Raw genomic sequence first — 25,059 nt, forward strand, 5'->3', positions numbered from 1 at the left:
GGGGGGAGGGGAGGTCAAAAATCCTCCAATAAGTGATTACGTAATATGTGAATTGTGAACGACCCCTTTATGATAATAATATAGTCCTAACAAAATATAAAGTCTAAGCAACTAACTCAACTAAAATCATTTAAAACACACAAAAGTCTCACACATTATTCATGCTAATCTCAACTTTATTTAACCCAACAAATTATCAACAACATATTGTTACCTTCAATTTGGCTGACCAAAATAGGTTGCTTACTGATCCAACTTTGTTCCACAATTGTGGAATTATTAACAATTATCAATCACCAAAGCTTTAATTCAAAGTTTTTTCCACCGAATAGAATAATGTCTAGCAGCAAACCAACACCAGTAATAGTATGCTATGTTAGTAGAATGTATGCCTGAGTAGCTGAAGTCTGTTTATTGGGCAAAATGCTGCTTAAATCTAAAGGTGTGGGGGGGGGGGGGCTCAGAATGAGCAGCAAAATTAACCCCCTCTCCTTGTCTCTGAGGCCAAACTGTAAACTTTCACCGTGTTTCTTAACCATTAACCATAAGTTCATTCATTAACTAATCAGCTAATCGATTAACTAATTGGCTTATAACTTGGGGGGGGGGGGGGGCCAACCATATTAAAGTATATTAAAATGTAGGATTTTTTCCAATTTTGACCCGGGGATATACTTTAATATACTTTAATATACTTTAATATACTTTAATATACTTTAATGTACTTTAATATACTTTAATGTACTTTAATATACTTTAATATTCCTACATTTTCTCTATTAAAATTTTGAATCCATATTACTTACCATATACTTGACCAATTTATGAGCCAAAATATATGAATTATGAGTTCAGGGGACTAGCAACTGGCTTATCTTCTAATCTACTAATTGTAGGTATATTAAAGTATATTAAAATGTAGGTTTTTTTTTCCAATTTTGACCCGGGATATACTTTAATATACTTTAATATACTTTAATATACCTACATTATAAAAAATTATGTGAAAAATTTTGTTGTATTTAATGTATAGATTAGATTTACCTTACATGTAAAGTTAGTCTTGTTCAAAGATATTGATACTTGACCAATTTATGAGCCAAAATATATGAAGTATGAGTTCAGGGGACCAGTAATTTGCTTATCTTCTAATCTACTAATTGTAGGTATATTAAAGTATATTAAAATGTAGGATTTTTTCCGATTTTGACCCGGGGATATACTTTAATATACTTTAATATGGTTGGCCCCCCCCCCCCCCCAACTTTACCAATCAATCTAAAAACTGAAATTTCACATGAAATCTATCCACCAGACACTGTTCATAGTTCTAAAATTCTTCTCTTACGTGTCCAACTGTCCATGGCAACGCATTTCTTAATCACGTGATTACGTTGAGCATCTTGCCACAGTTTAGTGGAATGTATGGAATGTTGATGTCACGTGACATGTAGCCATGGCGACGCATCACACTTGCTTGGATACACTGTTGAGTCTCGTGAACTCACGGGAGTTTGAGGGTGTTTGTTTTGTTTCTGATCTCCTGAAAAAGGAATGTTTAATTAACAATAAGAGGATACAGTGCTACAAGAACAACAATAAACGTCACGTGTAATAAATTAAAAATAAAATGTGTAAATGTGCCACTTTTCTCAGATTCTCAGTTTATTTTATCTGCCGGAACCAGCGTGCACTGTTTTCTATACACGTGACACATTTTGACCCGGTATACTTATTATATTAATTAAAGGTGGATACGATATATTAGATCCGGAGTGGCGCGATTAGGTTTTAAAGTTTCTGAAATGTTTACCATTTTAACCAGCTTTTTCAACCGATAATTTACCGAGTATTTGAAGAATTAGCTAGCACTAATGCACAACCAGGCAGTGAAAGAGAATACACGGTGGTTCATTATGATAGATTGTGCGAGCTAGGTATGTAGGAGAGACCATTATAACATTCCCTTAGTCAGTGGTCAGACCGTGCACTATCGCACTATCGCACTATCGCACTATTGCACTATCGCACTATTGCCACCTGATCCATGGATGGAATCATTTAATGTTTGGTACGTCTCAACTCTCGATCTCAATTAGTCAAATACTTGTAACAATTAATCAACATGTATTAACACGAACGTGCATTATAACAGAGCAAATTAGATTTAAATGGATTTTGACGCAATCCTGCATGGAATGAATATCCTGGGTGCTGACGAAAAATGTTAACAGGAACTGGCCAGAATTATACAGTTATTCTAGGTAATGTTCTACATAATAAATTGAAGGCACTTTAAGATGCTGTGAACAAGCCGCTAGTTCCGGGGTTTAAATAAAGTGCTTTGTGTCTAAATATTTAAAGACAAAATATTATTTAAGGTCATGTTCCAAAAACAAGTGCCTCGTACAACAGCAGACTACAATCCTTAAATATTTTCACTGTAATTAAATTTAAACCCGGTAATTTCTCTAAAATTAACTTAATTATGTCCAATTGTCCGTGGTTTTATTCATGGCGGAGAAACACTTTTCTAAAACACCTGCTAAATAAAGAATCAATAATTTTACACTCTGAGAACGAGTCTAAAAATACCGCTAACAACATTGACCAACAATGTAGTCTACAGACGGGCACTTGCTGTGAAATGGAAACATCGTTATCAGTTTATAATCCAATGATACGGTGTGATACAAATATACAAAATGTATACTGTACAAAATGTATATGTATAGATACAAGTGGTTAGTGGTTACACGAAGGTCATTGTTTTGTTGTAGTTTAGTTTTTTAATTAAAGGTGGGGAATTAAAATTCAATGAGGATTTAATATATAGCAGGGTAGATTAACATACTTTTAAAAGCACCCGGTGTATTCTGAAGCATAGTTATACAAATACACTCAATTTGTACACTCATTTATCGGGAGTCAAAATGGCATTCTATCATAGTTCTTTTACGTAATATAATTATATAACTTGTATAGGGTTTAAGTATTGTGACATGATCTAAAATTCACATTTTTTACTGAGTCTATATTAGCAAGAGAAGATATATTTGGTTATATTATTTTCGTTTGAGAAACCAACATTGTTTTTACATACCTTGAACCCATACAAAAGCAAGTAACGTATTTACTTTAGGGCTTGTTATTTGTTATTTTAAAGACTCGACGCACTGCGGAGTGTTTTAATAATACTTTTTACAGCTCACAAACACACTAAGTCTATAAATTGATTTATATACTTAAAATCTAGTTGTCAGTGTTAACTGCTATAATGGCAATACCCAAATTCCGAGGTCACAGCGGGAATTATTTGCATCTTGTTTTTCATTTTAAAACGAGGCCTGTACAAAATACGAGGCCTGTGGAATTATTTTTTCTACAAGAATCCCAGTGCACAAAGAAACGATAACTGTACACTGTACAGTGACGAAAACACCGGCAGCACCTTTGGTCCTTTGGTCCTTTGGGCTGACATTAATTATTCAACTTCTTTGTAAGTATATATTATAACACTTCAGTGCGCAAATAGGCAGCACTTTGTTAGTAGTTTATTCAATTATTCAACTTCTCGGAGTAGCTGTCCGTAGTGTTGAGAGGGCAGTGGCAGTGCTGCTACCATACAGGACGAATGTTTTATAATATGATAACCTGATTAAGTCGTGTAGTAACTAGTATTTGATGATTCTTTCAAGAGCTCAAGAGCTTTTCTGATTTTTTCTCATCACTGAGTCTATTCAGAAAAGATCAGGAATTTCCTTGAAAGAATCATGATTACCTCATCATAATGCAAAAGAAAGAAGCGTCACCTTTCCAGTTTATTTTTGGATTAAGTGTAAAGAAATCTCTTACCTTGTCACCCTTCCATTTTATTGTTGGGTTAAGTGTAAATAAATCAACAAGTCTAGAATTTAAGCTCCATATTGTACATATTGCATATTCTGTAAATAGCATAATTGATAATGCATATTATGTTGGTGGATGTTTATGATGTGAGGTCTGACATTCACCTGCTTAGACTTATTTAAATCATCATTCGTTTTAAGATCAAACACTGAAAACACCACACATATATATTATCTAAATATAGTGTTTTAATACTTTACAGTTTACACTAAAGTGATATAATGTGATATAATCTAAGTTGAGCACTTTGCCGGAGGAGAAATGAACAGATCATGAGCAGTCACACTAAAGTTTAAAACATAACTACAGTTTAATTGTAGAACTTTCTTCTTTCATTTGGTGTTAAGAAGGATCAAGGATGCTAACGCACATGAATCCGTATATATATTAATTCTTAAATAAAAGCAAGTTTGTCGATGAATAAACAAGTTCCAGTGCTCTATGATCCAAATAATCTTACCACTAGATAAAACGATATGCGGTAAATAAATCTAATGATAGTTTAACATAAACTCTGCTTTTTCAGGTAAATTTCCCAAGTAACAACAGTCACTTGTCGCCCTTCAGCAACTTAACCATAGTAATTATATACTTAAGCTATTACCACAACTATCCATTATTATTCCAGAGTTACTGGATAAGCTCGTATGCATCTGTTACTATGACAACCATGCCAGTTATGTTTGTAACCATGACGACACAGCCAGAAACTGTAATTATTTCCTGATTATGTGTTCTACTGCCAGCCGGTCGTGTGTTTCAGTAAGAAACAGTTCCAGATATCGTGAGAAAATATGATATTTATGGTTTCGTATATCGTGATACAAAAAGGTCTCTTAAAATTATTAAAGATTATTAAGATTATATTTAAGTAATATTCGCTTATCTAGCGATGCTATAAATAACACAATATTATTCAGCGAGACATTTGTTTTATTTATTTATTCAAATGTACCTGCATTTTAAAGTTGTTTTTGCATTCTGGGGTGGGGAAAAATTTTTCTGGGGAAACATTTGGACATGTCACATAGGACCACTATTTTAGGCAACACCTTAAAACTTAACTAAATGATGTGTTTTTATACTTGATTATACAACACTCGTCACCACAAAGTTGTATATATAGTTAGTTATTAACACCAAAATAAACACTTCTTAAGTTTTTTAATGTTTCTTCTCACAAGTTCATTTTGTGTGTCTCAACCAGCACTATTGAACCGTGTCTAAATGTAGAAGTGTGTAATGAGTGAACCCCGAGTGAACACTGAACACTGGTCTCAACATTCCTCTAAACAATAGCGACTAGGGGGGGGGGGGGGGGGGGCCAGTGTGTTCAAACATTCCCATAAGTTTAAACTACCAGTTTATGATCCATTTGAAACTTCCCGTGGTTTGCCTTTAATGATAAATGAACTCTCACACCCTCATCAAGACATGAGTCTACCACATAACAACACATCATGTTCATTTCTACCACTATCCCACATTGTAACCAACAACAACAATACATCACAATACACAACAACAGTACGAGGGGCGGACTAAGGCTGGGACCTGGGTAATGACTGGAATGTAGTGAGAATCTGTGTGGGCACCTTAACAATGGGTCTGTGTATATATATGTGAGAATAGTGTATGGGGGCACCTACCGGGAATGCTGGAAATACCTAGCATAGTTGTGAAAGTGTATACTGGGTGTACCTATAAAGTGTGACTTTTTGAGAAATGATACAAAATATTATGAAGGAGCAGTTACTAAAAACTGTTCATCACTTGTGTCACTAGGGATCATTTAGGAGAGATTTTCCGGGCAGAATTTTGAGGAAGATCTTTAAAACGTTTTTTATAATATAATAATAATAATAAGTAGGAATATATACATCGCTTTATAGCCATAAAGAACTCCAAAACCCAAAGATTCAGTTCAAAACCATCTAAAGCGACTCATGAGTAACATGTACATAAGAACTTATTTTTATGAAGTATGGATTTTATGTGATGCAGGCCACTCCAACGACTAGGAGGAGACCTTACCATGTAACATGTATGTATGTCCTCAGCCATGAATAATGTCAATTTCAGACTTAAATATTTAATTTTTGGGAAGGGTGGCTTTTTTTGAAGGTGCTTAAAATTCAACTATATTTCTGACACAATTTAGTTAAAAATAACCGTGAAGTTTAATTCTGTCAAAAACTATTGAAAAAAGTCACATTTTATACGGTACATCCTGTATACAGTGAGATCCGGTATTATATAGTGAGAGGGACGAATTTGTTTTAACTCTAATTCTAAAAACTCGTGTAGGGCGAATTTGTATACATTATTAGATCAGAAGAGGGTGGATTTATCATGTTAGGAGATAGTTGATATTTTTCCAATAAATTTGTGAATTTCTCAGACACACGCCGAAAGCAAGAACATCCAAAATATTCTCGCAATTGTTTGTAATTTTTTGCTGGCTCAACTCCAAACCTTCATTGATCAATAGCGAGGTAATGATTTTGCATGCACAATGACACAATATATTACGTTAAATTAAATATATATTGTAATTTGTGCGTCATATTAAACATTTCCTAGTGCGAAGTAGAGGATGTTACAGTACAATCAAGCGTGCAAAAGATTTCTATAATCCAATTAACACCCACATAATATATAATATTAGAATTCAAACTTAATCCGTGCGTAAAAATAAACCTGGCATATTATCAAATATTTAAAGCTTTTTTTGTTTTCTTACTAAAATAGTAAGCAGTAGTATAGGAGTAGTATAGTGTATAGGAGACTATGTCTAACTTGTTAAATGTAAGACAAATAAGAAAATAATTTACGAAATGTCTCATTATATTATGCTTGTTTATTCGTGAAGTTATGAATTAAAGTGTAAATTATATATTTATGTTCAGGGTTGTGAAAGTTTCAGCTGTTTATCATAGATTTTGTAATTATTCCCCGCAATCCTCATTACTTTCCAATTCACACATTAACAAAGACAACACTTATATGCCACATAAATCGTTTAACTGTTTAAGACAATTAAATAACATAATACAATAATAATTATTAAATATTAACTTAATTATACAATAATATAAGAGTAAGAAGTTAACTTACGCGTTTTTGTGATTAGAGAAGGGTTCCCAAACATGGTTCATGCCAAGTTTCACAGCTACTACCACGCTGATACCACCCAGAGCGTCTATCAGGTAGTGGTGAGAACTGTACAGGGCTGCCCACGTGATCCATAACACGTGCAGTAGTCCAACCTGGGGTAATATGTTAATTAATCTGGGGTAATATGTTAATTAATCTGGGGTAATATGTTAATTAACCTGGGGTAATATGTTAATTAACCTGGGGTAATATGTTAATTAACCTGGGGTATATGTTAATTAATCGGGGTAATATGTTAATTAACCTGGGGTAATATGTTAATTAACCTGGGGTAATATGTTAATTAACCTGGGGTAATATGTTAATTAACCTGGGGTAATATGTTAATTAACCCGGGGTAACATCTGGGGTTATACGATAGATCTAATAATTATTCCTAGTAACGGTAAAATCCAGAATGAAATTTTGTCATGACCAAGTTTCATGACTGATTCCTCAAGATTATACAATTTTTCCTGGTTTAACTCTTGGCCTGTTGGCCACTAAATTTTAGTCGCTGCTATATTTCAAATAACTTGGACAGGACTAATTCAAGATGTCTGCGACAATACGAGGAAAAGTATCAGAATAAAACTTTCTAATTGTTGTCAAGTCTTCGCAAGTAAGTGTTATTACTTTTTTTGGCATCACTTCTTATATTCTTATCACTTCTTGTCGAAACTTACTTTACTTTTAATTGCTTGGTGCATCAAACATGAAGGTCTAAAACTGAAAACAGTGCGCTCGCGTTCAGAGCTGGATAAATCTCCACACTTTCCTATGTCTAGCTTCATAATGGTAAGCACAGTGCACGAAACGCACTGAATTTTCAACAAAAAGCGGTCACGAACTAATAATATTTTAAACAAGATATAAAGTGAATCATGCACTTATTTTAAACTTACTCTACTTAATGAACTAACAACTGGAATTTTTCATGTGTTGTTGGATAATACAAAATCGCAATATGAGAACTAAAAGAGAATTTATAAAGTTCATTATAGCGCTCAGCGCTGCGATGAGAAGAAGGAAGGAAAATATAGTTCTTAAAACTGGCACTCTGAATTATTATTACCTTGGTGCTGAACCAGGGTTTGTGAAGGAAGATAACAGTAGGCCACGCCACGTGAAGTGAAGGGAAGCTACCGAACTTTAGGGGTGATTTCCTGAAACGTTAACGGGTTAGGTTGGATAACTAGATCCTTAAAGGGTAGTCTACAGTCTACACGGATTGCAACATTATATTATACCCTGAAGTGTTACTTAGGATATTATACTGGGTTTACACTCTGTAGACGCTTCTATAAGGTCCTTTACGTGAGTCTGGGTATGGTTTAAAGGTCTTGTAACACTAATAAAGGTCTAGACTCTAGAGATGAGTATAGTTGTGTCACTATGTGTACAAGTCTCACTGTACACCTAAATACGCTTCCTCTCAGCTACTGTGTCATGATTCATGAAACTATATAACCCTTGATCATGATTCATGATACACGTGTTTATCTTATACTTGTGATCGGGTTCCTTCCAAAATCAGGTTCCTTAGCTCTCCGATTTGTTTATGCTATCTGAGATAACATCGCAATCTAATCTAACACTCCGGAGAAACATTCCACCCTCGCCACTGCTCAAGCTCAATACCAAAGCTTCAGCGCTCTCACTCTCCAAGATACACACTGTTATTGTCTTGTTTACAATACCTTCAGTCCATTAGACACTTGTTTAGATACATTAGAGAGATTACCACCCTGGCACTCCGGTATTACCTCCTCTGTAATTCCTTGTGTCTACCTAATTGCGCGTCTCAATGTAAACGCTGTCTTATAAAAAACGCAATGAAAGTCTAGACTCTGCTTTGAAACACTGTGTTCAGTACAGCTGACATTGTAAGGGGCAATTAGCTCACAATTAGCTGAAATTAGCTGAAATTAGCTCACAATTAGCTGAAATTAGCTGAAATAAGCTGAAATTAGCTCACATACTAACAATTAGGGACCGTGTAATGTATAGTTGCTAACTGTATTGGATAGAAGTTGGCAACATTGTTTCAGTGCTCATTGCGCAACTTTTAAGTTAACTATATTAATATATACATTAATTACACACGGTTGAGTTTGAATACTTCCCTCACCGGAAAACGGTATACAAACAACAACAACCACCCCCACTATCAACAATAAGTGGAATGGCTGATATGAGAGAGATACATTCCATGGACCCTGTCGTGAGTAACTCAATGTTGTAAGATAAGATAATGGACATAAGATAATGGTTCTAAGAGGCCTGGGAAGTTGCCAAGTTGAAACCACTGCTTTGTTCTCAAATTGAAGGAGTTGTCTTTATCAGAACAATATCCTTATATTTAAATTAATTTCTATTGGATCTGACATATCACTTCCTTCAGAACAGTGTCATACAATGGAGCTATTTAATGCCTTTATGTGCTCAAAGCCCCCAAACCTTATCTCTTTGTGATGTCCCAAATTGTTTTAAATTTATATAAAACAATTACAGGTGACGGGACATGTAATTGACGGGAAATGCTACTACTACTACAAATAGGTTGGGAAATGTAATCTGCAAATCGCATAAGTCCTTGCCTCAAGCAGATATTTGGTAATTGTTTGGGTGTCACAGAATATGGCCCAGCTAGATGGCCCCGGGCCGACGCGAGGTTACTTATCCGAGATTAAATTAAGAGAAAAATAAATAACCTTTTTTCCTCGGATCTGCAAGATTTGTAAGTTGAGGTCTGGTAATAACAGGGTTACCGGAAAATAAGTTTTCAAAGGAGTAATTCCAGTCTAATACCTCGCAAAGGGCACCCGGCCACGACTTGGTGAAATTTTCAGAAAGTGGTTTTCTCTTACTGTTGAAAAGTTTTCGTATTGAGAATTGACGACAGTAAGTCTGTAGAATTATGTAGAATACTTATTAACATACCTCTCCCATCTCTAGAATTATGTAGAATACTGTGGTAACATACCTCTCTCATCTCTCAAGTTACAGTCCACCTTCTCTTTTAGCTGTGTACACAATGTTAATGTTATTACAGCTGAGACCTGAGTAAACACCGTCATAGCTCTAGAAGCAGCCCTAACACAGTACACAAATTCCACAGATTCCACATCTACACTCAGCACACCCCAACAGTAACAATACACACTGCGGCATACAGAGCTATAAAGTGTAATTATTCGACCGCAATATAACTATTCCGAGTATACCGCAATATTCATTGTTCCTAACTCAAGAAAAAGTATGGTTTTAAACTATTTTCAGAACTTCAATTAAATACATTTATTGAGGACGTTGCAGAAGGAGTTGTTTAAATGTAGTACGAGGAGTCATAATCCTCCTGGCGTTCTAAGATAGCGCTTCTCTTGTCTCATTATATAGTTAAGATCAAGGCCCCCAAAAAGGACCTTAATTACAACTTCATTAGCTATATAATAAGGTCTGGGCTCGAAACAAAACCCCTTGATTTCACGTACCTCAATTTCGAACGCCTTAATTATATGCAACTATAATTTCCTGTAGTAATTTATTACCAGTGAACAGCTGTGGAGTGAGAGATGCTAGTAGAGAGATGTGAGTAGACATTAACACTAATAATATAGGATGAAATAAAACTTTCCGGAGTTGCACACCTCATCGCAAAACACGCATAATGACTAAATATAATATTATGTGCTATTAGAGGAGATAATTACATAACATTAACAACATAGATAATCAGATTGGTAGTCCCGTATCAGAGATAAGAACTCTTCTGATTGGACGATAGCAGGGTCACGTCGTAGGATTACTGGTCACGTGGTAAGATTAAGAGGTTGCTATTGAACAGTTGGGTGCGCCTATGCACATAATATGTTAAGATTGAGTTAACAATTCTTTCACTATTGCTGAGTAAATATGATAAAGATTATACGATCACTATAAGATTGTAGTAAAGAATTCTGATATCTCATTGGAATATCCACGTAGCTAAAGACACATTATTATAACTTAATCGTTGAAAAATACAGATCATTTCAGACTGCTGACTTCAACTCCCTCAATCAGTGGGTATTCAACCTGGTATTCTGGTAGTTGCCTCCAACGTATTATTATCATTAAACTTACATAACATAACCATTATGAAGTGTATCTAATTCTAAATAGCAACTAAAATGCAGTCTCTGTTACTAACCATAATACATAATATACCATTAGTACCGTTATATACATTTTTCTATCTTGGACCTCAGCCATAAATAATGTCAATTTCCGACTACAATATTTAATTTTTGGGAAGGGATGCTTAACTATTAACCGTATTTAAAAAAAAATCAATTCAACTATATTTCTGACAAAATGTAGTTAAAAATAACCGTAAAGTTTAATTTTGTCAAAAACTTGTAAAATGGAAGAAAGTCACGCTTTATGCGGTACACCCAGTACCTCCTTCCAAAAAGTGTACCTCTGCACCTTTCTTCTAAGAGACGCGCATCAATGACAAATCAATACCACGTACCTGGTACCATCAGGCTTGTTCTCTCACACTCCCAGTCTATAGATCCCAGGGACAAAAGGAAATCGCGGCATGTACGGAATCGCGATTTTTCCCATTATTTGCGACAAATTTTATGTATAGTTTAATGTACAATAGTCTGTTAAAAATCGCGGTATCGCGATTTTTGGCCAAAATGATCGAGAAATCCTTTTGTCCCTGATAGATCCCAGGTGCCGGTTTCAAATTCTACAACTATCGTTTACATTATATTTTAATATAAGATCACAGTAAAACCACAGCTCGCAGATTGATACATGCTACTTTCTGATATAGTAAGCTGTGCCAGATTCCAGAGACGGATGACTTGGCTAAATAACTCTGCTGGGGTTGCCAAGCAACTTGATGAAAACACGTTAAGAGGCGACATCCACATACAGAGAGTGTACATTCTACTGTAAACAACCGGCTCCTATATTTAATTATCCACCACATAGAACTTCATATTATATATGCAGCATTATTACTTACAGTACTTTACTTACAGCATCATTACTTACAGTACTGTTCCAAACCCGGAATATAGCATCATGGTACATTGACCAATAGTAAAACTGCCTTAATCTCATTCCTGTGCATTGCACACCGTTTTCTTTATTGCACAGTGTGCAATAGAGAAAACGGTGTCTTGAATCACATTGAAATGTTCCTTTGAGCAGAGAGAACAAGGTATGAATAGACTTCAGGACTACCTACTAGAGCGATCAACTGAAATATTTGAGGAGATGAGAATAATCTTGTGTTTGATAGGCCCCTGGGTCCTGGCACTGCTAGGCTGCAGGATTACAGTGATGACCCCAACTTATCACCCTCCTCTGGTAGGTCACATAGGTAGGTCACATTGTCTCAATTTAAGTAATACTCTAATTTAAACCGTCTGAAATATATCAAATATAACCATGAGTAGGGTGTGATTATACTAAAAAAGAGGACAAATCAGTATACTTACATCATATTTAAGAATATTATACAGCTCTACGGTCTATAGTACTCACACTACATCTCACTGAGTGAGGATCTAGTACTCATACTACATCTCACTGAGTGAGGATCTAGTACTCACACTACATCTCACTGAATGAGGATCTAGTACTCACACTAAATCTCACTGAGTGAGGATATAGTACTCATACTACATCTCACTGAGTGAGGATCTAGTACTCACACTACATCTCACTGAATGAGGATCTAGTACTCACACTAAATCTCACTGAATGAGGATCTAGTACTCACACTAAATCTCACTGAATGAGGATCTAGTACTCACACTAAATCTCACTGAATGAGGATCTAGTACTCACACTAAATCTCACTGAGTGAGGATCTAGTACTCACACTAAATCTCACTGAGTGAGGATATAGTACTCATACTACATCTCACTGAGTGAGGATCTAGTACTCACACTACATCTCACTGAATGAGGATCTAGTACTCACACTAAATCTCACTGAGTGAGGATATAGTACTCACACTAAATCTCACTGAGTGAGGATCTAGTACTCACACTACATCTCACTGAATGAGGATCTAGTACTCACACTAAATCTCACTGAATGAGGATCTAGTACTCACACTAAATCTCACTGAGTGAGGATATAGTACTCATACTACATCTCACTGAGTGAGGATCTAGTACTCACACTACATCTCACTGAATGAGGATCTAGTACTCACACTACATCTCACTGAGTGAGGATCTAGTACTCACACTACATCTCACTGAGTGAGGATCTAGTACCTACTCACACTACATCCCACTGAGTGAGGATCTAGTACTCACACTACATCTCACTGAGTGAGGATCTAGTACCTACTCACACTACATCCCACTGAGTGAGGATCTAGTACTCACACTACATCCCACTGAGTGAGGATCTAGTACTCACACTGCATCCCACTGAGTGAGGATCTAGTACTCACACTACATCTCACTGAGTGAGGATCTAGTACTCACACTAAATCTCACTGAGTGAGGATCTAGTACTCACACTAAATCTCACTGAGTGAGGATATAGTACTCATACTACATCTCACTGAGTGAGGATCTAGTACTCACACTACATCTCACTGAATGAGGATCTAGTACTCACACTAAATCTCACTGAGTGAGGATATAGTACTCACACTAAATCTCACTGAGTGAGGATCTAGTACTCACACTACATCTCACTGAATGAGGATCTAGTACTCACACTAAATCTCACTGAATGAGGATCTAGTACTCACACTAAATCTCACTGAGTGAGGATATAGTACTCACACTAAATCTCACTGAGTGAGGATCTAGAACTCACACTATAGGCCGCTCAGTAGTCAGTGGGGACTAGTAGATTAAAACATCTCTGAGTAATCTACCTTTACTTGGCATCTTTCTCAAAATTGACCTATTAAAATCCTCGATTTCATAACATCTCGATACAGTTGTAAGGGATATTGCAGGTGTTAACTTGGCCATAACACTGTCCGCCCAGCACCTTCTGGGCAGGACTGTTCTTGAGAACAGTCCCCCGGGACACAATACCTATTAATATCGGAGACATGTTTGGCACAGAGCCAAGTATTCTGCTGCCACAATATGAGGTGGCATGTTGAACGTCGTCAACCTCTCATCCTCCTCTGGTGTTCCAACATTGTTACACATCGGTCCAGTACCCCTTTGGAGCTTTAGAATGAGTCGGTTATTTGAGTCTGGTTAAGAATAGTGCTACTGTCTGCGTACAACATAACATTCAGCAACATACCGAACAGTTTAACAACATTGTTAACCAGTGAGACTGTGTAACAATGTTGTGAAGATTCTAGAATTTCTGGTAATGGATAAAAGTGGGGTAGGTAAAGTCGTGTTTTACACAATGATTAAACCGTCACATCTGGTGTCCAGGACAAAGCGGTTGAGGCTGGATTAGTAAATACTGCGATTATATTTGGGGACTGGTATGTCAGGAACGTCGTGTTACTACCTCTACAATATAATGTGGTCACACCCAGCCGTGAGTATAATGTCCTCAAAGAATTACAAGATCTGATAACCACATCCTCGGAAAGCTAGGTTGTTCTAGATTGTTCCAGTAATCCATCATGTTATAACTCACAACTGAAACTTTTAGACCAGTTTCCACGGACAGGAAGGTTTGATTAGGTGTCAAGTATTCTACATTGTTTAAAGTGTTTGCACCAGAGACCCAAAGTAGATCCTCATTATCATGGACATCTATTAATTAATAACACTCTCGTACTTTAGGTATAGTTGCCGCACTGTAGTTTGAATATTAATGCACTTAGAGGGACCCTGTGGAGAATATCTCTATTGTAGATATTATCATATCATATGTAGGTAGGTTCCCGTCTGGGATTCTCTTTATTAATAAACCCTCAATTAAAGGTGTAATCATTTACTAACTATAATTAGTATAGCAGCTATTGTAGTATTAGAGGATACTAGAGGTACTGAGGTAGACATTCAGACATTGGCCGAAATCAAGTTGCTGAATACACAATGTCCAGTTCATATATTTGATCTTTCCAATTTGTTCAAGATATTTTTAATGTAAGAGGGCCCATTTAAAGGTTACATAATTGTAAGCACACGTGTAATATTTTACATTATTGTCATAATAACTAACTCTCCTCACGTCCGAAAATTCAAAATGGCGTTTCTCTATTATCAAATATGCATAATTTGCATATTCACCATGATTTTCAAATATATAGTGATTTATCTTTGCAATTACATCATATAAAATGATTTAATAATCACGATAAAGACTGCATTGCGTACCTCCGAATGATCTACAATGACACTAAACATTATTCAAATAACGCACAAGTAATGGGAAATTTAAGAAAGCTGGGCCAGGGTTGGGCTGGGATTTCTCCGATATCTCGGCGAACTAATGAGGAAGAAAAGTCGAAAAAATTGAGACAATCTTACATTATTTTTTTGCTCATGTAAATGGAATGGCGATGATCCCAACCTTCTCCCCTGTCCTCTATCAATATTATACCTCGAAACTCCAATCTGTTGGATTAGTGAAGCGAACATTAAGATCGTCATTCTACATGGACTAAGCAAACCTACAGGACTAAGCACATCTCAAACATATTATATTAATACATTAACATTGAATATTATGTGGAAATAAAATTACTCCGCACGAAGTTGATGATTACATAGGTTTACATTCTACAATCTACACAGGGGATGAATGTTGGAGTTAAGGTGCAGCAGGATTAAGGGAATGATAACTCGGTGAGATTAGTTACACGCAATCTACACACACTAGTATACTTGGTAACCACACAGAATGTGAATTTATAACTCCCAATCTGATACCAACCCAATTTAACAAATTCTCCTCTCATATGAGGAGAATATGACTTTTAAATCTGTATCCAACATTTTAAATTTAAAAACGTTCTACGACTCTACGAGTCGATATCGGAACATTTTTCGATACAGTCCCTAGTTTTGTTTTGCATGGCCACATTAAGAACGATCACCACAAGCCTTACATTCAGTCACCAACAACATTCCACAAATACAGAATTTGAGCTAGGTCCAAGTCCGACTTATTGGCACCTCGCCAAGTCCGGCTTATTGGCACCTCGCCAAGTCCGGCTTATTGGCACCTCGCCAAGTCGGTGTGGCATATAATACAATTACAAATGAGACAGTTGCTGGGGTGACTGCCACTTACAGACAATAAAATGTGTCATGAAGTATGTGATGACGTAACGTACGCGTTTCAGTGTGACTGGTATTGGTTGACAGGGTGGTTATTCTTCAGGGGATAGAGAGATGGTTCGAGAACATGGTTCTGGTAAATCAGGAGATTGTCCACGAAGAATGTGACCAGTGATTGGTGATATGAAGCTTATTGTATTACTCTATTGTTCATCGTAGACATGTCCCAATTTTACATGAATGGTATTGCTATCTTATTACAGCCAAACCTTCCGTTATCAGTTATGTAGGGTAACACATAACATACCCGACAAAAAGGAAGAGAGGTTAAATAAAGGTTAGTCGTACATCACATTTAAAAACACTTTCAAAACACTAATCTTAAATTAACTTACCCATATAAGTTTTTGAACCAGGGTATACCCAACATGGCATCTATCCTTTGGAATGCTGCTTCGTTTGGCATGGAACTTATCACCTGACCTGTAACGGATGGTAATTAATATTAATTAGTAATAATTAACATGGTAATTATATCAGTATTTCAGTATGATAATTTCTTATCACGTAGTTAAAATCTTACTTGGTGAATTATTGATTGAAAAAATTCCATTCGAACAAAGTTGATTGGGGAAAATAACATTCTCTAAATTACATCGTACTTGTCACACTCTATTTTACTTATTGCATAGAATAAAAATATTAATTGAACCAATTGCAGTGTTGAACGTGACCGAAAACATATCTGAAACAAATTATAAAGCTCAAACAAAGGCGGAGTTCTAAGAGAATGTAATCAAGATTATTTGGACCTTTACTGATAGTTGAAATTCGACATATGACGTCATCTAGCGTCATCTAGCGTCATCTAGCGTGAAATATCGCCAGATGATGATAGATGACGCTAGATGACGCTAGATGACGCTAGATGACGCCAATTAGCGACATTGTCGCTAAGTGCACGGCACCTTTCGAATGTCGCTATCTAGCGCTATCTAGCGCTATCTAGCGCTATCTAGCGCTATCTAGCGCTATCTAGCGCTATCTAGCGCTATATGACGCTATATGACGCTATATGACGCTAGATGACGCTAGATGACGCTAGATGACGCTAAGCACGCAGCACTGACGCCAGGCGACAGATAGCGCTATTTTCATAAAAATTCTAGGGACGACATCTAGCGTCATCTAGCGTTATATGTTGCCGCGACATCTGACGCTATCTGACGCTATCTGACGCCATCTAGCGACATCTGACGACATCTGACGCGACGACATCTGACGCAGGCGACATCAAGCGCTGGATAGCGGGATAGGTCAGTTTACGACAGTTCACGCTATCTAGCGCTATATAGCGCCAGATAGCGCTATATAGCGTCAGATGTTGTTGCGACATATAGCGCTAGATAGCGCTATTTGGCGTCATCTAGCGTCATCTAGCGTTATATGTTGCCGCGACATCTGACGCTATCTGACGCTATCTGACGCCATCTAGCGACATCTGACGACATCTGACGCGACGACATCTGACGCAGGCGACATCAAGCGCTGGATAGCGGGATAGGTCAGTTTACGACAGTTCACGCTATCTAGCGCTATATAGCGCCAGATAGCGCTATATAGCGTCAGATGTTGTTGCGACATATAGCGCTAGATAGCGCTATCTGGCGTTAGATAGCGCTAAATAGCGTTAGATAGCGCTAAATAGCGAAGAATTTCGGGTCGTGTCAGTCCAGGCTATTTAGCGCTAGATGTCGCTATCTAGCGCTATATGTTGCTGCGTCAGATGTCGTTGCGTCATATAGCGCTAGATATCATATCCTATCACAGTAACAGTAACCCTAACCCTGTGTGTGTGTGTGTGTGTGTGTGTGTGTGTGGGTGTGTGTGTGTGTGTGTGTGTGTGTGTGTGTGTGTGTGTGTGTGTGTGTGTGTGTGCAGCCTGTCTTTCCCCACCCAATCTTTTTTGTTATTTTTATTTTGTATAAAAATTAATTTTTACTGTGTATGAAAATTAATTATAATTTAAGTGAGAATGATATAACTATAAGCTTGCGCGCGCGTCGAAGTCACCCAACTATTACACTCGATTTATTAAATATTCGGCTGAGTGGAACAAAATATTAAATATCGCTTAATCAAGGGGTCGTTTACATATTATAATTATATAAGGGGCCTGATGCCGCCGGCCGGGGTTTTTCAAATTATTACGCTTACTAGTGTGATTGTGACATAATACTGATAGCTTAATAGCTAGCTATGTATGGAATTGGAGGACTTCGCCGCTTCGACACGCCGCGCAAACTAGCATTTTTGCTTCGCATCGAATCGATCGTCGTCGATCGATCGTCGTCGATGGAGCAACGATCTCGATGGATTGTCATCGTCAATCAATGTATGGAACTGATTACTAACAATGAGGGGTCGTTCACATACTCCGTAATCAGTTTTACCATAGCTATTATGTCAATATTACACTAGCGTAATCAATAATCATTTGGAAACCCCAACCTCCTCAGCTGATTACGTTATATGTAAACGACCGTCGACCCTTAACATTTCGGGATCGGAATTAACGGGTGATACTCGTAAAATCTCTGTTCCATATATTAGGACCGTCGACGAGTCCAACTCGGCGCGCGTCCTGGTAGGTTGTAAACCTACAAGATCGGAAAAAAGCGGCACGTACTAGATTTCGACGAAATTTATACAAGTAACTAACATCGTTGATTCATGATGCCAATCTTTCACAGCTCAGTGGTGCATCTCGCCGAAAAGCATTATTAGATGCCGAGAAGCATTTTAGTGAAAGCAAAGCACCGTGAATTGTAATTAAATTTTAAAATATTTGGTTTTTATACTGATTGAAAATAAAAACGACGTAAGTATTTAGTTTTCCAATTTTCTGGACCGGTTTACAGTTGGTGCGCGGCACTAAAAATTAAAGGGCTTCGCCGCGTAAAATATCCACCGCCAAGCAATGATCTGGAAATAGGTAGTGCGCCATCGACAGTGAGCCGCGCGTGCCGACTGTAGGATTTTTACAAAATTTGATGACATTACTGATCTAAGGCTTACAAGCTGAATTTGTCCGAAAATTTTAGAGCATATCCAATTATGCTCAACGCAACATCGTTTGCCCAATTTTCATTTCTATATTTGAAGGACTTCGACGCGCCGCGCGAATTGTCATTTTTGCTGCGCTTCGAATCGAGCAACGATCGTTGCTCTGCTTCGCAGAGCACCGAACTTGATGGGTTGACATCGTTTTGCTCTATCCAGAGCCCTTGCGCTTGCAGTAGCGCGCGCCAGCCTTACGGCGGTAAAAAGGGCTCTAGCCAGCAACCCACCCAACGATTTTGGCACCACTCATATAGGGTGCCAAAATTTCCCGCGCTTTTGTCCTCATATGCAACGTGTGTAGCCTTTCAGACATTGATTGCGTAAACGAGGTGTCATACGTCACCTCAAGATCGGGTGACAGGGGCTGACCATGCCCGAACCTGATTAATCATTGATTGGGTCTGAGGTCACGTAATTATGAGCCTATGATGTATGAGCTGTCACGTGACTATGACGTCACCAGACCTTGTAGTCCGTTTCCCGCTCATTGGACCAGGTGAGCTTGCATGCTTGTGAATGTAAATGTAAGTACAGCTGTACTGTAGTTTATACCTAATTAACCCCTATACACTGTCACTATGCAATATAGGAACCTGAAAAGTGGTTACTGCATACTGGAGGGAGAAGTGCCAAGACTACATGCGCTACATAGACGCTGTTGTCAGCACTGCGCGCGCGCGCACGAACCTTCACATTAGGGTTCGTGGACTTGAACTCTGAAACAAGCGCGCCCGAAGTGGCGCGAAAGCAAGCACATGGTTAGGTGAAACATCGTCAATATCAATTATTATATCAACTCCAAAATCCACTAAATTTTCGGACAGTTGTGAAAGCCCTATTGGAAGGTTTTTTGATTCACAAATTTTCAGAATGATCTCATTCAAGGAACCAAAAATATATCCGAATAATACGTCAAAAATCCTCGAATTTCGATAAAGTACGCAAGTTTTAGATTAACTTTTGCTCCCGCAAAGCCACGCATCACCAATTTTGGCACCTATGCGAAAGTCACTGATGATTCCAAAAACGTATGACAAAAATTTATATTGTAAAAAGGCTCACACTCTCCAAAAAATGTGAACAAAAATTTTGAAAATCCGAGCAACTTTATTTTTATCGTGCATCTCCAACTGGAAAGACGAAAGGTATAAGGTATGACTATGACATCGTCAACATTCGCCAAACCATCAAAACATTGATTTTCTATCACGCGCCGCTTTTTCTCAAACTATTAGTCCAAGCCAAGAAGTACGAAGTAGCGCACGTCGCTTCGGGCTAGTCCATTAACAATGATCAAATAATTTACTTGTTCGTACAAAATTTAGCACATATTATACGTTACTAAATTGCAAGTTATTCTGCAAATTAAGCTATAAGCGTTACTGTGCCGCGCCGCGCATCCAATTATGCTTCTCGCTAGATCTGCGAAATGCGCTTCTGTGCCTCGCCGAGCTGCGATGAATTGACATCGTCAATTAAGGCTAGATAACTTTGATAGCTTTGGGGTGAGGGTTTGGATTCACATGTGACATGATAGCCATGTGTCTACGCGTACTGCGTGGACTGTCGCAAACCGACATTCTTCATTAGCTAGCGCTAGTTTACGCTACCCAGGAAAAGTTACCGGCTGGTGGTGGTACTAGAGTTGGTTTAATTTAAACAGACGGCCCGACCTCGCGCGCGACATGAAGCATGATTTGCACGCGTGGCGTATTCCAATGTTCAAGCAGCTACCACGTGACAAAATTCAGCCAACCAGAGTACAGGAATCCGCAAAGTTAAAGTTACCAACTTTTGAGCGGCCCGAAATGGGACTTTTCTGGAGATTTTGAGATAACTCAACAATTACGTTGTCTTGAATTTTCCTCCTGGGGAGGTAACGTTACTTTTAAAAGAGGAACATGTTACAAAAAACCGGAAGTCTCTAACTCTTTTACTTTCAAAGTTAAGCCCCATCCGGTCAGGGTTTCTGGGTAGATAGCGCTAGATGGCGCCGCGCTATCTAGCGCTAGCTGTCGCCACGCTAGATAGCGCTAGATAGCGCTATCTAGCGTGGACTGTCGCAAACCGAAATTCTTCATTAGCTAGCGCTAGTTTACGCTAGATAGCGCTAGATGACGCCGCGCTATCTAGCGCTAGCTGTCGCCACGATATCTAGCGCTAGATAGCGCTATCTAGCGTAAACTGTCACAGACCGACATTCTCCGCTAGATAGCGCTAGATAGCGCTAGATAGCGCTAGATAGCGCTGCGTCAGATGTCGTTGCGACATATAGCGTTAGATAGCGCTAGATAGCGCTAGATGTCGCAAAAAAAAAGGCGGAAATTTTATGAAAATAGCGCTATCTGTCGCCTGGCGTCAGTGCTGCGTGCTTAGCGTCATCTAGCGTCATCTAGCGTCATATAGCGTCATGTAGCGTCATATAGCGTCATATAGCGCTAGATAGCGCTAGATAGCGCTAGATAGCGCTAGATAGCGCTAGATAGCGACATTCGAAAGGTGCCGTGCACTTAGCGACAATGTCGCTAATTGGCGTCATCTAGCGTCATCTAGCGTCATCTAGTGTCATCTAGCGTCATCTATCATCATCTGGCGATATTTCACGCTAGATGACGCTAGATGACGCTAGATGACGTCATATGTCGAATTTCAACTATCAGTAAAGGTCCGATTATTTGTCATATTCATGCACGAATTAAACGCGCATCTATGTAACTATAGGGACAAACCTGTAGTTTCATCATAAACTGCTGAGTCGTTAAACCAGGGCGGAGCAGTTGGGAATAAGAACTGTATGAGAACTGAAATAAAGTACATTTTAAGTTATTTAATAGTTCACTAGTCAGCTAGCAACAGTGATGATAAACTTAGATTAATAAGTCTTGAACTTAATGAGTTGAGTTACTTTCATTACGTGAGTTGATACTAGGCCAATGCTGTCTGGTTAGTTCACGTAATTAGTGATAAATCGCAAGGGAATTCAACCATGCAACATGATCCGATTATACATAATTTATTACATGGGCACATATTAGGTGCGATGGGTGCGGGATCGCACAATTTACCGTTTTCCGCACATTTTCGCACATTTTGTAATTATCTGCATATTTCCGCATAATCTAGCATTTTCCGCGTAATTTCGCATAATTTTAAAATTTTCGCGTTAAGATTTTCGAGTGTAAAAACCAAAATATGTTAAAAGTCGGGCCCTTTTAGGACCGTGACTCAGGCCCTTTCGGGACCCTGACCCAGGCCCTTTCGGGACCGTGACCCAGGCCCTTTTGGAACTCATATTTAGGCAACGTGACCCAGTTACCACGTGACTCAGGCCCTTTCGGGACCCTGACCCAGGCCCTTTCGGGACCGTGACCCAGGCCCTTTTGGAACTCATGCTTAGGTCACGTGACCCGGTTACCACGTGACCGAGGCCCTTTCGGGACCCTGACCCAGGCCCTTTCGGGACCGTGACCCAGGCCCTTTCGGGACCCTGACCCAGGCCCTTTCGGGACCCTGACCCAGGCCCTTTCGGGACCGTGACCCAGGCCCTTTTGGAACTCATGCTTAGGCCACGTGACTCAGGCCCTTTCGGGACCGTGACCCAGGGCCTTTCGGGACCGTTACCCAGGCCCTTTCGGGACCGTGATCCATGAGGCCTTTTCGGGACCGTGACCCAGGCCATTATGGAACCCTCGTCGTTACTGTACTTCGATTATAGTGTATCAGTTATCATTCGTAGGTGATAATAGAAGAAGTAGGTGTAAAGGGTAATGAGCTTTATTCGTTGTAGCGTTGGCTTTATAGTGGGCTTAATGGATCTTGGATTAAATGGTTCACAAGTACTGACGATCAATGCCAACTTGAAGCGTGTCACATATTTGCGATCACGCATGGGATCTGATCGACTCTATCAAGAGGCGTCTTCAAATAACTGTATCCTGATTCCTGATCTCTACCAGATCAAGTCACTGTTCTCAGATAACTGAATCTCGATATAGGTTCAATCATGGTCTTAGTAAAGAACTACACCCTCAGTAACACATAAACAGACCTATTTTTGATAATAGCGGCGGTTATACGTTTAGAATTTCCAAAGTCCTTGAGAAAATGCAAAAAAAAACCGCACAATTCCCGCACAAATTTCGAAAAAATCGCCGCACATTTGCCGCATAATTGGTAAAAAATTACCGCACCTTACCGCACATTTTACCTTTATAGTCGGGTGCGGTACCGCATAATTTCGATTTTTTTACCGCACCTAATATGTGCCTCTGTAATTTAATCACACACAAAAAGAGGAAGTCTCGAGGTTAAACTGAAACACTCTTAATTACCAACCACTTCCGACCTTGTCTAATATTAGAGGATAGGAGGACTGCTCAAGAGACCTTGTCTAATATTAGAGGATAGGAGGACTGCTCAAGAGACCTTGTCTAATATTAGAGGATAGGAGGACTGCTCAAGAGACCTTGTCTAATATTAGAGGATAGGAGGACTGTTCAAGAGACCTTGTCTAATATTAGAGGATAGGAGGACTGTTCAAGAGACCTTGTCTAATATTAGAGGATAGGAGGACTGCTCAAGAGACCTTGTCTAATATTAGAGGATAGGAGGACTGTTCAAGAAACCTTGTCTAATATTAGAGGATAGGAGGACTGCTCAAGAGACCTTGTCTAATATTAGAGGATAGGGGGACTGCTCAAGAGACCTTGTCTAATATTAGAGGATAGGAGGACTGCTCAAGAGACCTTGTCTAATATTAGAGGATAGGAGGACTGCTCAAGAGACCTTGTCTAATATTAGAGGATAGGAGGACTGCTCAAGAGACCTTGTCTAATATTAGAGGATAGGAGGACTGCTCAAGAGACCTTGTCTAATATTAGAGGATAGGAGGACTGCTCAAGAGACCTTGTCTAATATTAGAGGATAGGAGGACTGCTCAAGAGACCTTGTCTAATATTAGAGGATAGGAGGACTGTTCAAGAGACCTTGTCTAATATTAGAGGATAGGAGGACTGTTCAAGAGATTGAGATTAATACGGAGCTGAGTAGTGAATATACGAGTTTGTGTGTAAGTGATACAGACTTAGTATTATATTGATAGTTTTTATGGTTCTTTAACAGAATTTAATGCACGTTTAATAGACAATTAATCATTAATGCCTTTAATGTTAATGGTTAACATTAATCCAAGAGTTTAATTCGGATTTTTAATTAGATTTGAGTAACCTAAAATAATATATTTTCTCACAATCAATTGACAGTAAACACTTAACATTACACACACAGCCCAGTGAGCCGCAATTCAACCTGACACAGGAGCTGAACTCGCTTATTTCCCGTTATTTGACCCCCAAAAGAAAATAAAACTGGGACTTTTCGTGAGAAAATAATTATCTCACGAAAATTAAAATGTCATTTCCTGATAAGAACACTTCTTGCAAACAATTTGAACACCTTATAAAATGTTGAGACAGTAGTCCCCGCGGTATATACACAGGATGACGTGATGACGTCACGTGATGACGTCACATGACTTCCTGATATTTGACTCTCACTATTACAACGTGTCTCACGTAATACCGTTGGTGTAAACATTGGAGCTTATTACCTCCACTGTTTAAATTATATTGGGCT

The 25,059-nt window shown here is 38.4% G+C and overlaps 1 protein-coding gene across 1 annotated transcript in view; it reads right to left on the reverse strand.

The window, feature by feature from the left end:
• Positions 1 to 1,268: 1,268 nt before the first annotated feature.
• LOC134821585 (uncharacterized) overlaps positions 1,269 to 25,059 on the reverse strand; it is a 31,894-nt gene continuing 8,103 nt past the window's right edge. Inside the window, exons 7-11 of the mRNA XM_063832286.1 lie at positions 22,155 to 22,226; positions 16,698 to 16,785; positions 8,141 to 8,231; positions 7,027 to 7,178; positions 1,269 to 1,543 (exon numbers count right to left, since the gene is read on the reverse strand). Of these exons, the coding sequence (XP_063688356.1) occupies positions 1,468 to 1,543; positions 7,027 to 7,178; positions 8,141 to 8,231; positions 16,698 to 16,785; positions 22,155 to 22,226 (479 nt within the window). The 3' untranslated portion in view covers positions 1,269 to 1,467. The remainder of the gene's footprint in view (positions 1,544 to 7,026; positions 7,179 to 8,140; positions 8,232 to 16,697; positions 16,786 to 22,154; positions 22,227 to 25,059) is intronic.

The sequence above is a fragment of the Bolinopsis microptera genome, chromosome 10, assembly GCF_026151205.1.
Source record: "Bolinopsis microptera isolate Bmic1 chromosome 10, MBARI_Bmic_1.0, whole genome shotgun sequence".
NCBI lineage: Eukaryota > Metazoa > Ctenophora > Tentaculata > Lobata > Bolinopsidae > Bolinopsis > Bolinopsis microptera.